This window comes from Anabrus simplex, chromosome 1 (genome assembly GCF_040414725.1).
Source record: "Anabrus simplex isolate iqAnaSimp1 chromosome 1, ASM4041472v1, whole genome shotgun sequence".
Taxonomy (NCBI): domain Eukaryota; kingdom Metazoa; phylum Arthropoda; class Insecta; order Orthoptera; family Tettigoniidae; genus Anabrus; species Anabrus simplex.
Genome location: NC_090265.1, coordinates 693987550 through 694004937, shown reverse-complemented (window position 1 = coordinate 694004937; position 17388 = coordinate 693987550). Strand labels below are relative to the sequence as shown.

Here is a 17388-nt window from a genome sequence, read left to right as displayed (position 1 = left end):
ATCTTGCACAATCGCTCCTAGGCTGTATCCTTCAGTCATGTCTCCCCTGCGCCAGCTTTCTCCATATGAGCCCATGTATAGCCCACGTCTTGCCCACTTGCCCCTGCGCTGGAGTTCTCTTTTTCTACCTACTAACAACCCTGATGGGCCTTAGACTACTCTACGAAATCACAGTTGCTCAGCCCAGTAGCCTGCAGATTATTAAGGTGTTGCATGAATCTCCCTTGGCAGTTATTCCTGGCTTTCTAGACCAGGCCACTATCTCACATCAGATTGTAATTATTAGGGGCCGTATTTTTTGGTAATAGCGATAAGCACGAAATTTTTCATATCTTCTTTCTAGCCTTTATATGACCTTGTAGGTACCGAACCGTAACGTATTTTAGCGAAATGAACTCGCAAAATATCGCGAAATCTGCTTATTACGCGAATCGCGTAAATAATCACGAAATACACCCCACTTGGTAAGAAAAAGGCGAAATCGTATCAGAAAAGATCTCCAATAAACGTTTCAATGCTCTTGAGAACTTGACTATAGTAGTTTCCTTCTCAGTTGATTGAGAGTGCTGTATATTCTCTACACAAATGCACACAAAGCGATGAGCCCTGTGTATCGGAAGTATGTGTATTCAGCTCCGCGATCTCTAAGGCAATCATTAAAAATCAATATCTGTTATCGATTATAGCAAATGGCGTTGTGGTCGTAGCAAGATCGGTTGTAGATACAGCAGTGCGCATTATACTCTTTCGCATTGAAAGTTCGCCACTTATGAATCTTTATCAGCAAATGTCCAGCATTTAAGTACAAAAATGCTGAAAACTAAAGTCACAACAGTTTTTCCAAGGGCCGAGGAGTACAACAGTGAGGCGTTCTATGTATTTGATGCTGCAAGAAAGATTCTAATGCGTAAGTACTGTAATGTTCGCATTACGTGAAAACGAAGAGATGCGTGCGATAGGTACTGTAGAGAATCAGAAACACAGAAAAAGAAGAAGAATGAAGCAAATGAACATAATTTTAAGCGGCAAATAATCAGCGATACTTTACACATCGCAAAAGAGTTGAAAAGTGATAGAGAGCAATTTGTAATAGACACGACAAAAGCATTCATGCAAGCCAGCATTTCTATAGAAAAATTGGATAATCCTGGCATGAGGACATGGATGAATATAAAAGGGAAGATAAATAATACCGACTTTATTATAAAATATGACGATATTAGTAGGTCTATTCTAAATAAATCGCACCGACCTCGATAGCTGCAGTCGCTTAAGTGGAGGCAGTATCCAGTAATCGGGAGATAGTGGGTTCGAGCCCCACTATCGGCAGCCCTGAAGATGGTTTTCCATTTTCACACCAGACAAATGCCGGGGTTTTAAGGCCACGGCCGCTTCCTTCCAATTCCTAGGCCTTTCCTATCCCATCGTCGCCGTAAAGCAAAGAGCAAATAAATAAATAAATAAATAAATAAATCGCCTGGTTGAGTTGTAATAATGTTATTGTTTTTACGTCCCACTAACTACTTTTACGGTTTTCGGAGATGCCGAGATGTAGGAATGTTGTCCCACAGGAGGTTTTTACGCGCCAATAAAAGTCGTAACACGGGGCTGACGTATTTAAGCACCGGACTGAGCCAGGATTGTACCTACCAACTTGGGCTCAGAAAGCCAACGCCTTAACCGTCTGAGTTACTCATCCCCGGCCGGGCAGCACCAACATATCCATGAATATCTTCCAGGGATATATGGCTTTACAAAATGCAGTGAAAGCACGTCTGATAGAAGAGAAGAGAGAAAACATCGTTAGTGAAGTTTTAGGAGGATTTGCACCAAGTGGTCGCAAGTGTTATGGTTTCAGACGTCTAATGTGATCAGCGAAAGGGGCTGCTTTGTTTACAAAAACATACTTTCTGTCACACAACTCTGAATCCTGATAATGTTGAAAACATGCGTAGATTTTTTTACTTTGGAGACAAGTCATTCAAAATGTTAAAACATGTAGAACCAAACCAAACCTCACGGCACTTAACGCCCTGAAAGGGCCTTGGCTTTCCCTGTGACCGCTGCTCAGCCTGAAGGCCTGCAGATTACGAGGGGTCGTGTGGTCAGCACGACGCATCCTCTCGGCCATTATTCTGGGCTTTTGAGACCGGGGCCGATATCTCACCGTCAATAGCACCTCACTTCTAATCAGGCAGGCTGAGTGGACCTCGAACCAGCCCTCAGGTCGAGAAAAAATCCCCGACCTGGCCGGGAATCGAACCTGAGGCCTCCTGGCGAGAGGCAGGCACACTACCCCTACACCACGGGACCGGAAAAAACGTGTAGGCTACGTATAAATTCCTAACTTCCGCCTAACATCATTTTGAGGTTTCAGTGATTTATATAGGCCTACCGGTATTTATTTCTACAACATTTTGTATATTTGGTCGTTCTAAGGTTTAATAACAATTTAATACATTACAAGTGTTCACTTTAAAACCCCTAATCACAAAATTAGTTAGATTTACCCCATACCATAAGGAATATTTCACAAGAAACATCGATCAGTATGACAATTTATTTCACGAAATACCTACCGAAATAGCGTTAGTTTTAACTCCGAAATCAACAGTTTTATTTCACCAAAAAATAAGGCCCTTAGTAATTATGCAGGCTGAGTGGACTTCCCAACCAGCTCTCAGATCCAGATAAAATTCCCTGACCTGGCCAAGAATCAAAACCAGAGCCTCCGCTTAAGAGGCAGACATAGTGCACAAAATTATTTGACCTCCAGTTCTCCCAAAATCCAAACTCTGCTCAATTCGACAGCACAGTTTACCATGTTAAAACACAGTTTTAAAAACAAGGCTGCAATAAAGCAATTTACTTGTCAACTACTTACTTGATCCTATTGCTGTCATCAACTGGAGACAGCAAATCCAGCAATTCCTCATTATACAACTCCAAAAATGAAACCTTCACAGAATATTCAGCTTGAAGAATGCGGAGTTCATCAAATAAATGACTTAGTGCCCGTGGAATTATACCCATGAGGGGATCCTGTAAATTATAAAAAAGAATAGGAAAAGTATGTGGCACATTTCATTTCTTCTTCAGATCTGTAGAAGTTCACTTACCTCATGCCACATCATAGCTGGATCATTAGACTTTTCACCTTCCATGGTGAAAGTCTTTCCAGTACCAGTCTGGCCATAGGCAAAAACTGTACAGTTATAGCCTGCCAAAACTTCTGAGACAAGTGGGCTGACAACAGTTCGATATACGTCAACCTGAAAACCACATGGACATATTTTGTTTCATATAATCTATGCAGTCACAGTACAACCCTGTTTAAACACAAACAAGATGGGGTCTGATCCGGATGACAAAACAACAGTTTAAATGAATTGTATATTGTTTTACAACACTATTTACAATACAAACAAAAAGAATCATCTAAATTTAACAATACATGCAATAAATGCAAATGCAGTATAAAGTCAAATTCAACTCATCGAGCAATGAAGATCAGGTCAGTTAATAAAGTGTGGAAAGGTAGGATTTATTTAGACCAATGAAACATCTGCAAACAAATCTATTGAGTCTAACGGATTTTTCCCAAAAGGAAAAATTATTTTGTTACACAGTAAATTCAGGTTCACGTACCCATACTTATTGTTCATAGACATACTGAAGTAGCATCCTATTTCCAAAACAGATTCATTAATTATGACTGAACATTTCAGAATATTGCGGAATAATCACCTCAGAATTAAAAATTTAATTTTTTCAACGAAATCCTCTAAAAATTTAAGAACCGTTTGTTCTAGATTTAAAATAATTATGTATTCTTAAGTTTAATGTACAAATTATTTACATAATCAGTCTGGATAAACTAGATATCCAGATTTAAACAAGATTCGACATTGAACACATGAAGGGCTGGGTCAACCATCTCCTGGTAAACTAGATGGCAACTACACAGGAGATAAACCACCCAGGGGTGTAAATCACCTAGTACTTTCACTTGTGTACTATTATCTCTGCATAAGCACTAGATAGGTATCCGGAGCTAAACACAGATGTCAGACGTTCCCAAGACTGGTTTTCAGCGATTTCTCGTTTTCGACCGAAGTGCTATCGTCAGATGTACAATATGAAGCTCATTTTGAGTCTTATTTTCAGAAACATTCAAGCTCTTCAGGCCTTTTCAATCGTGAAACTACCAGAATATTATTTTCAAGTGCTTCCATCCGCCGATTATCACCTATTGCCAACAAGCTTTTAGGGTAATGGATAGAGATTTACGTCAAGCTTTCCGGAGGTTAATACATGTAGGTTCAAAATCAATATGTATTTAATATTTAAATTTTCTTGCACCAGTTATAAATCGGCATGTAAGCCAGCGTTTCCGAAAGTATTTTCGTAGTAGAGTGGTCAAGGAGGTCATTCTGAAGTCTGGATAAACTAGATATCCAGTCTCATATTTAATCTAAGTTCAAAGTTTTTTTTTTTTTTTTCCTAGGGGCTTTACGTCGCACCGACACAGATAGGTCTTATGGCGACGATGGGATAGGAAAGGCCTAGGAGTTGGAAGGAAGCGGGCGTGGCCTTAATTATTATTTTTGTTTTCTGCCACTGTTCTTAACTCTGTCTTTTATGTGCTCTCATATACAGTATATATATACACACACATCTTCCATATGGACACATTGCCTTTGAGCATTTCACCTGCAGGCTTTTGTGAATTATGTGCCTCCACTATCCTCTATTTGCAACTCACTCTGTGGCCTCTCAGTTCCACATGCTTCCTTTTATTGATCATTTATTCAAGAGGACAAACTGGGGCAAATTGAGGCGTGACAGGCTACGGCAGCCAGCACAATTCCTATCCTCGCCGCTAAAAGGGGGCTTCATTCACCCGGTCAAATGACAGGAAAAAAGCTGTTGATTTTCATTTTCAAACTGGGGCAAATATTCCATTTATAAGAAGAGAAATTAGGGAACAGAAGAATTTATTAAGGGAAATGTTCGGAAGAATTCCTATTTCTTTGACACTTAAGAAAAGACTGGGTAAACAATTGATAGGGAATCTGTCACCTGTGCAACAGTACTAAAAACACTTTTTATAAATGCCACAAAATAATGCATTTTCCTAGCAGATAATATTGTGATTAAACATATTGTACCAGGAAAAGTTGATTTTCAAGAGCATGAGGTCTTTCTAAGGGGTGCCTAGTCCTTAGAAGGTACACAGAGGGAGGATCGCAAGGCGAAACAATAGATATTATATCTTTCTTTCCTTTATTCAATTTCTGGAAGGTCACCCTATTATATCACCGAATCATAGATATTTACTAGAAAATAAATCCCAATTTTAACAACAGAATATCAAAAAATCAAGTTGATCAAGTAAAATTCAATTGAATAATGTCTTTCTCAATCAGCTATGTCCATCATAACTTTCATGGCATAAATTAATAAGCATGTTGTAAGTAATTAAGAAATCCTAAAGTCTTTTCTATTTGCACTTGCGATTTCAGATTACGCTTTCTACATGAATTAAATAAAGTAAAATCTGTAATTCCTTCTTGTAAACACGTAAAACTCACTTGAAATTAAATCTGATCTTCTGGTATAAGGTTCTGAGTATTGTCCTATTTTTTGTAATTTATTATGCACTTGGCGTAAATATCGTAAATTAAGAGTTTATGATACACTTTCGCTATGAATGAAACACTCAGTTGAAATCCTGAAGTTCCAACAAGTGAGAAAATACAACATTACAAGAGCACACTGTTATTTGGAAGTCTGTCTTTACTTTTGAGTGTCGTAAAGCGTTAATTTTCCAAGTTTATGAAACATTAAGTAAGTGAGCTTTTGATGCTCTTTGTCAGTAATGACACTGTTTATAAAAGTTCTGTTCAAAGTTAGAATTATGTCTTTGAATGGAAAAAGCACTGATATCACCTGACATACGCCTTCTTGTTGAGTTCGAACAGTTTAATACTGCTCTGCAAGCAGCAATCTGGAACTCGGCTAACATCCAACACCACGGTGTTCCATAGTACCACGTTCCTGGAACTGTCCCTCATAGTACCACGTCCACGTTTATCCGCATTACATCTCCGTCGTCTCGAGTCAAATTTCTCATGTTAATAAAAGAGTGGCTTTAACACGAGAAAGTCCAACTGACCAGGTTGAAATGTGCACTATTTGATTGGCACCGTTAGAACTGATGACTGTCTCATAAATAACCACCATTCACTGGATGAGGAATATGTCGAAGCACTGTCTATTATCATAAAAACTTTCATTCAAAGCACAGTTTATCAAGGCTCACTTTCACAACAAAGAAATAAATAGCTCTCTCTCGTAATATTCGTAATGTTCCTTCTCACTGTCACAGTTCTACAAGTATTCATGCATGAATATTATACTCCACTATATCACTGAATTACGAAGTTTATTATACAGTCTATCCACACGGGTTGTTTCACATGGTACAGTCTGTTACGATGATACGCGAACAGTCTTTTGGCACAAATTAAAGTGTTCCATGCTCTGATAATACTCAAAAATAGTCAATGTGTTGCGACCTACACTCACGATATTCGGAGTTGAAACAGTCGCGAGATCATTACAGCTCAAAGTAGCCCTGCTAACTTCAAGTTTGTTATGGTTATTTACACGAAAATTAAGATATTTGTCAAGTTCAAATGTTGGTGAAATATTACAAGTCTAATGACTTTGATGTTATACACACGTTAATTTCCTAAGTTTGAATGTCTGACGAATTGCAAGTCGCACAATTTTATAAGTTACTCACTGGTATTCACAGAAACTAAGTGTCAACTTGCCGTCGAAATCATATAAGTATTACGATGTCCGGCAATAGGAATACCGAGTTCGTTCAACTCGTCGCGTACAGCATAACATGCGAGCCAGCTGTGTAGAATTTGAACTGAATTGTTACGGTCTGGTACGCTGCTTATATTCCATATGACCCAAGTTTGCTTGCCACATCACTGGGGGAAGTGCGATTCCTTTCTCGTTTATATATCTTGAATGCCGTGATGGATTTTATTGAAATTGACATATGTTTACGTTCAGAACATGAGCTACACGATGATGTATGTCTCATTTCTGTGCCTTTATCAGCTAAAAAGTTAGAAATTTTCCTTCCAGTACATTTGAGAGAAAGGCGCACAACATGAGGCAATGACGTCACCCACAGGTTCATTGCTTGTGACGCGTCCAGCTCGCCATGAGGAGCTTCGTATTGTGCTCGTACAAGATGTCTGGCATACGAACACATATTATTGCCGTCCCTTTTCCATATATTCGGGCAATTATAAAACAATGTACAGGGCTGGAACAGTTCCTGGTACAATATACATTGTTCATAAAATACCTTACAGAATAAGGCATGCAGCTGCATAAAAAATACATGAAAGTAAAAAATCCAGCATAATGAAGACTCGAACCTAGATACCCCATATTATGAAGAGAGCGCCTTAGCCATACTGGATCAAGAATGCTCGAGCAGGTGTTGGTACACATAACAAGTTATACCTGGTGTTTGAAAACTGTACAAATTTAAATTTGAAAATTAATCCCAATTTCCAACTAGGGTTTGATTTTGTATAGTTTTAAAGTTTCTTTCCAAAAGCTCTAAACATAGCATGTGCCCCAACACAGAAGATACGAGAAAGTGGCGTGACCGTTAAAACTTAAAAGTAATTGATGATTAAAATCCTACAATACAATACCGATCACAGTTATGGTAACATGTTTTAATCAAATACTATGCTAATTTAAGCTGTATGTCACCAAAAATACAGCTAATAATGTTCAGGAATGAAAACTTGCCCAGCAGATGAAGTCTTTTTGAACCCTCAAAGTTATTATTATTTATAAGTTTCATATTCCGTATTGATTGGATTCAATGTAATAGATAAGAAAAATGTTCCACCGATCAATACATTTATTGTGGATGAATTATTACACTAGTACCGGTTTCGACCTATCTTGGCCATCATCAGCTAGCACACAAATTTACAGTCATGGGATAAATTACAAAGAAGTTACTTAAGAGCATCCGGAAGTCTGATAAAAAATGGAAGTAAAATATATTGCAGTATGTTGCATTAAAATAGCTCTGATTAAAAGTAGTGATGGTAGAATAAACTAAAACCTATTGATTGAGCATGGACATGAGTACATAAACACATTAAAATACAAATTAAAATATGATGTGGCATATATATTTTAATGTGTTTATGTACTCATGTCCATGCTCAATCAATAGGTTTTAGTTTATTCTACCATCACTACTTTTAATCAGAGCTATTTTAACGCAACATACTGCAATATATTTTACTTCCATTTTTTATCAGACATCCGGATGCTCTTAAGTAACTTCTTTGTAATTTATCCCACGACTGTAAATTTGTGTGCTAGCTGATGATGGCCAAGATAGGTCGAAACCGGTACTAGTGTAATAATTCATCCACAATAAATGTATTGATCGGTGGAACATTTTTCTTATCTATTACCCTCAAAGTTATGCGCCGGGTAACTGCAATTTATGCTGCTAATAGCGCTATGCGAGAGTGGTCAAATGGAAATATCCTTTTACATGGAGGGCAAGTGCTACTTTACCCTTAGGTGGTAGAACCAGCCCTACATGTATGCATTCTCAGATCAAGACAAATACACAATGTGTCTACCCAGAGAAATTCCATCAACAGAACCAGATATACTGCAGCAAGCTGAAACACTTACTGGGGAAAACATAACTACATTGTTAGGGACCCATGCATACCCGGCATAGGTATAACCAGTTGACCACACAATAAACACTCACAAATGCTGCAGAAAGAAACACTATTATGGAAAACACAATTTCACATATTAGTCCGTCAGCCATACTTGGTATTTCTTTTCCAAAGATCACCATAACAGCCAAACAGAGTAAACTTGACATACATGAACTGACAGAAACAGAGTGCAATCAGGAGAAATATAATTCATAAACGGGGGTGTGATCTTACAGAAATCGCTCATTCATGTTCATTACCCTTGTACAGCGATAAAAAAATCAAATAACACCTCATATTAGAAAATTAGTCGGTACATTCTGGCATCAGTGGATGAGATCAAGTTACCTGCTGACAGGAGGGTCCAAATACTTTGTCGAACATAAACTTCCTGGAATTCTTGTCAAAAGGTCGTTCTCTAACCAGCAGCTCTCTTGGTCCAGGATAATCGATAACATTTTTACATTTCTCATTATTACTCAGGGGCCTGAAAAATTAACAAATTATCCACTTACTAAATGATAAAGAGGTAAATAAAACAATGAGGGTAACGATAAAGCACAATAGGTAATGAATATTTATACATACAATCAGGGCATCCCATCCCAAACATTACATCTACATCCTGTATCATGTGAATCCTGCACAACACTGAAGAAAATACATAAGCAAAAATATTTTCCAAAATTATGTGCAATGTATCAATATACAGAACAGCTTGCTTATTTGACAAACGTGCTGGCTGGATATTGAATTACTAGGAATGCCTATTAACAAGGAAAGAGAAAAAAGACAATATTGTGAATGCCTACAGATGCAGTCTTGATACAATTTATATTTGTGCTCACTGTATAATGCAATTAAAAATTTATGCATAAACGTATGTTTATAGAGATCTGAAGAATGAAATTAAACTGAATATACAGTATGTCACTGCCAAAATAGTTAACAGTCTTATTGTTATGGATATTGCTGCTTTCAGTATTCAAATAATGCATTGTTAGCTACATACTCTGTACGCAACAGTAATCCCGTCTATTGGAGATGAGTGGCAACAGAAAAGAAAGCACATCACAACAAACAACGGTCAATGTAATGTTATTGTTGATCAAGTTTATGACCTTTCTATATTGTAGGCCTTCACATTTAGTTTTCTTTCGAATCTGTGAATCTGTGACATTACGGCGTCTTATAAAATTATTTATAGCGTCAATTGTAGTTGCTTATTCCCTGACTTTACATACCAATTTTCATTAAATTCCGTTCACCCATTTTCTCATGACTGCGCTGATATGGACTTAAGCAACAAAAATCCAAATTCATGAATCTCTTATCATACCCAGTACGGCAAAAATTTGTAAACTATTTAATTTAATACTATATAACATCAGTTATGTAGTATTTATCGATAGGACTACTAATAACAAATATTTAAGAACTAAATTTTATGCGTTCTCCTGAACTAGTACCATTTCTTTCATCGTAAATAAAATTATTTATGGCCTATATTGTAGCGACTTATTCCCTGACTTTGCATACCGATTTTCATTAAATTCTCGTTAGCCGTTTTCTAGTGTCACCATTTAATCAACAATACAACACCTGGTGTAGATTCATTGATTTGTTAAAAAAAGTGCAAAGCAATCTGAAATAATGAAAATTGTTACTACCGAAATGAATACTCTATACAGTAATTTTTTTACAGTACTGTGTTTTAATAAACATGCAAAGTCAATATTGCCTGCAATGCACCAAATCTATCATCTGCTGTAACTATTCTCAGAACTGCTATTGTCAAGGTCGGAGTCATCTGCTTCACCCTTGACAGAAACACTGAATCCACTGTTTAATGGCCTGTTAGATCAAGTTCAGCATCATCTGATTGTAGCCACTCGTTCACCTCATACTGGTCAATATTCTCAAATCCTGGAATTTGTTTCACCATCTGTAACAGGTTGTCATTTTTCTTATCTTCCAAAAAAATCCCTTCATACAGTTTGTTTCAGGGATTATTAAGAGTCGCTGATATAACCTTTTCCCAGGATTGGGCACACCAACAAATCACGTTTCATGATCATAGTCATCAACAAATCCGTGAGACTTCTACCGGATAATTCGCAATCACTTAGAATACATCGTAGCAGAAACGCATGATAATTGCGTAATGCTTCCAGAATGCCCATGGTCCATGGGCTGAACTAAGCTTGTCACATTAGGAGGCAGAAACCGAACAATAACACCGCTTTCCAACTTCCCTATGCCTTTGCTGGCAGGACATAGTGTTTACAGTGCACAATGTCTTCTGGTATAGGCTAGAGCAATTTTGTTACTTTCATAGATCTGTCTCTTGTCATCCTTGGCTTTGACAATATGAAAGTGACTGAGGTATGAGCGATGCTAGTAATACCAATTCCTTATGCAGCCAGTCCCTGCTATGAATGGTGTGAAAATGTTGCTCATAGGGTCGGTTGATGCATTTCAGTGGGCTTGGCAGACTGATATGTAATAGCAACTCTGGCTCGGTGGGGAAAGCAACGGGAAACTACTTCACCCACTCATTTCCCTAGTACGCCTCTTCAGTGATGCCTGAGCCATCTATGACAGCTGATGGCAGAGCTGTTGAGGATCCCACCAGCGGAAGCGCTGACTGACTGAATATACATACATACGCACACCAACTTCCCTGGGTGTTTTTTTTTATAATATGCTTCACATCGCACCAAAACCGATAGGTCTTATGGCGACGGTGGTACAGGAGAGGGCTAGGAGTGGGAAGGAAGCGGCCGTGGCCTTAAGTTACAGCGCCAGCATTTGCCTGGTGTGAAAATGGGAAACCACGGAAAACCATCTTCAGGGCAGCCGACAGTGGGATTCGAACCCACCGGATAGAGGCCGCACTTAAGCGCCTGCAGCTATCGAGCTAGATCCCGAGTTTGTTAGGGCATTTTCAATCAACAAAGTTGCTTTTCTGGGCAATTCCTTATACTTCAAAAAATATTTAAATCTTGGTAAAAACTTTCTTCGAAAAGTTGTGATGACATACAGGCACTTTTTGAGCTCTATAATAAACTGGCAAAGCAGTGGTAGCAATATTTTTAAGAGCTACAGGGTTTATCGATTTCCCTATGTTAGATGTAACTGACGAATGCCATATCTATATATAATAAAAAGTTGATCGAAACTAAAGTCAGTCAGTACGGCCATTCTATCCGGTCGAATTCCTTCATTTTTGTAACCGAAAGGTATTCATGCACAGATTTGTCATCAGGCACTATAAATCACTTAACCTCCACCTTCCTCAAATTATTTCATTTTTTCAATTTTTTTGTCTCATGGAAGTTATCATATCTTTGGCTCTAATTGAGGTACAGAGTTCGTTTTGACCTAAGAACACTCAGTGGATCAAGATCTTTCATTTCAGCTCCTACCTATTCAAATTGCTAGATTCTGAGAAAAGTTACGAGTACATTTGTCTCCATGACGAAGGACTTTTTAATAGTTCGGCGCGTAGTGTTGTTCCAAGGAACGTTTAATTCAATTTCTTTGTGTAATGTATTTTCAATTGTTTTCTTGACACAATATTACATACTATTACCTCAGCAGATCATGTGCTTTATTTCGTTAAGTCGGAACTTTGCAAATACATCCGTGAGGATAGTAACGAACAACACCATACATTGTACATTGCGGGCGGAGCTAGCGGGAAACTGCTAGTCTATTTTTAAATCTATCTAGCCATCCTGAACTAGCCTTGAAGTCCTTTCCATCATCCCCTAACTTTGTAGCCAATAATTTAGCCTTCTCTTGAATTATGGGACCGAATAACAGTATTCCTTTTTCCAGTTGTTGTGTGAACCAAATACGGTTTCATTTACCTTTTAATACCCGCCCTCCTTCATAGCTTTGCAGTTAAGTATCTTAGAGGAATGCTCAATTGATGTAGATATTGTCCTTACCCAAACCGCCACTGTTGACACAACTCCATAATCCACAGCAACATTTTGCAACATTTCAACATTTTCCACCTATCTTGCGGCTTCAATTTTTGTAATGCTTACAACATTTAGTTGACATACAATAAGCATGCACTTGCCACTGTACTTTTTAACACAACTGTTTACTTTATACTGTACCTTGCCACTGCATTTCAAAAGAAGCCAGTCCAGATGCCTGGGACAGTGTTGGTCAGATACGAATAAGATTAGATACAGTACCATTATGAGCAGGTTGTTTATGTTGCAATAGGGTAAGAGAAGCTTTGGAATTACAGTACAGAACTGCAAGGCCAGTGGAACAACCTTGGGCGAGAGAAAGGGATGTATGGAGAAGGGTCCCTGGAATTCCCTGGTTTCGTAACAGAAGCTGCAGTATAGTCCGAACAGTAAATAAGACTAAACTCCCGCAACTGAAGGAACATTACCACAGTCTGCATAATCTTCATGACTAACAACAACCACCCCCAACTTCATCCACAACTTTTTCCACCTCTGTGGGGTCGCGGGTGTGAAATGTGTTGCACATATGGATTTGGCCCTATTTTGCGGCCGGATGCCCTTCCTGACACCAACCCAATACGGAGGGGCGTAATTACTATTGCGTGTTTCGGTGATGGCTGATAGTTTAGTGTGTTCTCTGAATACGGAAGTGTTGGGATACACACACAAACACCCAGTCCCCAGGTCAGAAGAATTAATCAGACGCGATTAAAATTACATTACATTACATTACTTTAACAACCCCATGATTGTTTTTAACTTCACAGGCTGCCATCGTTCACTGTATTCCACCACAAATTCTCGCTGTTAATCTGTACATAATGTTACAATTTAAGTCTAATGTTATTATATTACTTTTTATTACGACATTATTATTCTTTTAACAACTTTGATCATTCAAGCTCAGGGCCCTGACCTAGTTTTTGTACATTAACGGCTGATGATGTTCGCTATGCCGAACGAAACATGTCCCATTATTTAAGACACCTCATGATTATTTTATAATTCAATGAGCGTTTTGTATTGTATTGAGTAGGTGGTTGTAAATAAAAAGATTTTATAATTTTAATAAGCGATTAAAATTGCCGACCTGGATGGGAATCGAACCCAGGACCCTCTGAACCGAAGGCCTCAATGCTGACCATTCAGCCTATGAGTGGGATAATAATAATAATAATAATAATAATAATAAAGTCCTGCTTGTTCAAAAAAAAAAAAAATTATCATGGAATGAACTAGAGGGTAAGAAGCATTCTGGTGTAAGTCATAATATAAAAATAAGGTTTGCTAGCAGCTCTCAGCACATACAGTATAGCAAGAGAATTACTAATACTGACAACTGAGAACAAGCGGGTAAAAAAAAAAAAAAATTAAAATACAATTTTGCCGTGTACCATGAAAATTCACATGAATGTTCCTTGCTACATTATCCATAAAAGTGTGCATTACTTTTATGATTGCAGTTCTGGTTTACCAGCAAATAATTCAAACCTTACAATTTCAATAATTTTACAAAAAAATAAACTTCGACGAGATCCTATCTCCATAGTAAATAATATGATCTCGAAAATGATGCAGTTTCATTTATAAAAGAATAAGGTACTACATTATTTGAAATATGTGGTATCTGGATGGGTTTGATATGCTTGACATTAGAATAAGCACATAATTTGCAAATATTGGACAATAATATCTATGAAACTAGTAAAGCTACACTGATCAAATTTGGTACATATATTCATACTACCACAATTTGAGCCAACCAAATATTAAGGTGATATCTTAACATTTACAGGAATTAGAAACTTCAGTCCGTGTCCCTAACAGATACATTAGAGAACATATGTTTTAGCGTCAAATGAACACATTGTGTGACGGGGTTCCGATTATAATTATGAAGAGTCTGGCAAAACCATGGAATTCTTAATGGATTTACAATTGGAAAATGTATAATGTTTCTAAAGAAATCATAGGATATAAACTTCATGGTTTTGATCCATATTGAATTCTGGCCACAATAATGATTATTAAATTAATGTAGTAATTTTCCATCTTTTCAATACTACAACATGCAATAATTTTAAATTACATTACTAAACTAGAGAGTTTCAGCCTGGGCTAACCATCTTCAGCCTTAATGTAATATATGTAATAACTAAGCAAATGTATAAGCATACAGCTGACATAAAAACAAATGTACAAACACACAATTTGCATAAAAATCTGTGATGAACTATGTGTAAAATAATGTTGATTTTGTAGTCAGACCTTCAATCACCAAATCTAGTAGAGCAGTATTAGCAGTATGCAAGCCACTGGATGCCACTGTAAATAACCACCAGCTGACGCAGAACTGCTAGATGGTGTTTCCATATAAACCAACATAAATTAAATGAAATGTTCCCATAGTGCTTGTTAGAATCATGCTGAAACGCTGTTGGACATTGTCAGGACAGCGCTTGAAGATATGGTTAAAACTGACACATTCTTAATTTGTGGCTGGTATAAATTCACAATTCATTGCGGTGTCCATGAAGTTAACCTGAATAAATGATAGGTAAAATTAGATAAAATGAATTGAAGGAGAGGGCGTGTTAGTCCAACAATAGGCACACACCAATAGACCACGCACCACATGCCGCAACGAGAGGTAAGCCTCATAATCTATGCCATTTGACCAACATGCTCTCCTTCAATTCATTAATTTTAACTATCAACAGAATCAACATTTACCAGTTCCCATTTGGCGACTGAAATTGTAATGATTAACAGTGATGGAACTAAAAATTCAATGAATATTAATGCAAGGAAGAGTCTGGATGATGAGCATACTCCAGATGCTAAGAGCCGATTGCAGAAACGGTATTTAGACGATGTCTACAGTTAAACAATGCGTAAGTATGGCTGCCGCATTGCAGAGACATTATCACTTAGACACTGTCTAAAACCTAAGTTCAACTGGTCATGTTTAAACACTGCCAAGAGGACTGTTTAAACTCAAAACGAGAAAAGTGAATCACAATCAGAGATTATGTACGATCAAACATGTAATTTGTATTATGTTGAGACGATTCCGGGAAGAAAGGTTAGTCCGACAGCCTCTCTGTGGGTCGTGCACTGCTAAATCACAGCAATTCCGTTTGACATGTACGGGGAGATAGATCGTAAAATAAGGTTTCGCTTTTCGAGAGACTAGTTTCTTGATATTGACAAAGGGACAGTCCAGTAATTGTCAACTTGAATACAATTCTTGGAAACTGAAATATTTTGTTATATTCATGGATCATCAGAGGACTGTCACATCAACCGGGATTCAAGTAAACAGAAGGGTGAAAACTAAAAAATGGGTTGTATGGGGTTTTTATATTTATACATATACAGTTGAACCTGACTTATGCATATAGCAAGGGGAAGAGAATAAACTACTTGTAACTCAGAATTACTTAGAAATCAGACTTACGCAATACATCACATATTTACCGAAAAACCGATGAAATAGACCTACATGTGTAAATAAATAATAAATACATTAAGACAGAAAATATTATTTTGAACATGACCCAGCCTTAAAGAAATCAGATAGTTTGACTCGTTTCACTGTTCTTGCATTAAGAGTATAAATCTCCTTTAAAAGACTTAGTCATGAATTCAAAGCATTTTCACTACAATTTATCGCACTGATGTAACGCCTACACACTTAGATTACACTTAACACTTCACTCAGTTCAGATGTCAAGATTCAAGTCGTTATCTCCACCTCCAATGTCACTATCGCTTGTAGCTGGTCCATCACCGCCGCGTTGTTGGCATACATTAGCAATAATCTCTTTATCCGGTAGTTCTCCACATACAGCCAGATTGTCATCGAAATGCAACCAGCTTTGCGGAAACTGTTGCTGATTGTGGAGGATGACACCTGCTTCCAGGCAGTCGAAATAAAGTCCATGGCTTGTAAGAAATTAATTGAAGAGAGGTTCATTTCCTGCATTACTCAGTGTTATTAAATGTTGAACCAACATTTTTCTATAATGCACTTTGAAATTTGCAGTGATGCCCAAATGCAATGAAATGAAATGGCGTATGGCTTTTAGTGCCGGGAGTGTCCAAGGACATGTTCGGCTCGCCAGATGCAGGTCTTTCGATTTGACGCCAGTAGGCGACCTGCGTGTCGTGACGAGGATGAAATGGTGATGGAGACGACACATACAACCAGCCCCCGTGCCGACGAAATTAACCAATTATGATTAAAATTCCCGACCCTGGCGGGAATCGAACCCGCAACCCTTGTGACCAAAGGCGAGCACGCTAACCATTTAGCCATGGAGCCGGACAATGATGCTCAAATCAAGTTGTTGTAGAACACTGGTACGGTTAGGAGGGAAAATTCCATTCGGACATTCTCCAGAACGATTTGAGGTGGATGTGTTGCAGAACGATCCATAAGAAGAAGGATCTTCTTCAGTTTCTTTTTCATTTTAATGTCCAGTGTTTTCAACCACTGTTCCATTGGATTCATATTCCTTAGGTTTTTTTTTCGCACCCTTAAAACACCTCGGATTCTTCGATTTTCCTATCACAAGTGGAGGAAG

The 17388-nt window shown here is 37.8% G+C and overlaps 1 protein-coding gene across 2 annotated transcripts in view; it reads right to left on the bottom strand.

Moving 5' to 3' along the window:
* Positions 1-17388, bottom strand: part of LOC136857351 (kinesin-like protein Klp61F) — a 295057-nt gene that overhangs the window by 241640 nt on the left and 36029 nt on the right. For both annotated transcript variants that reach the window (XM_067135960.2, XM_067135961.2), the window contains exons 2-4: positions 9153-9291; positions 3120-3272; positions 2885-3042 (exon numbers count right to left, since the gene is read on the bottom strand). In XM_067135960.2, the coding sequence (XP_066992061.2) occupies positions 2885-3042; positions 3120-3272; positions 9153-9291 (450 nt within the window). The remainder of the gene's footprint in view (positions 1-2884; positions 3043-3119; positions 3273-9152; positions 9292-17388) is intronic.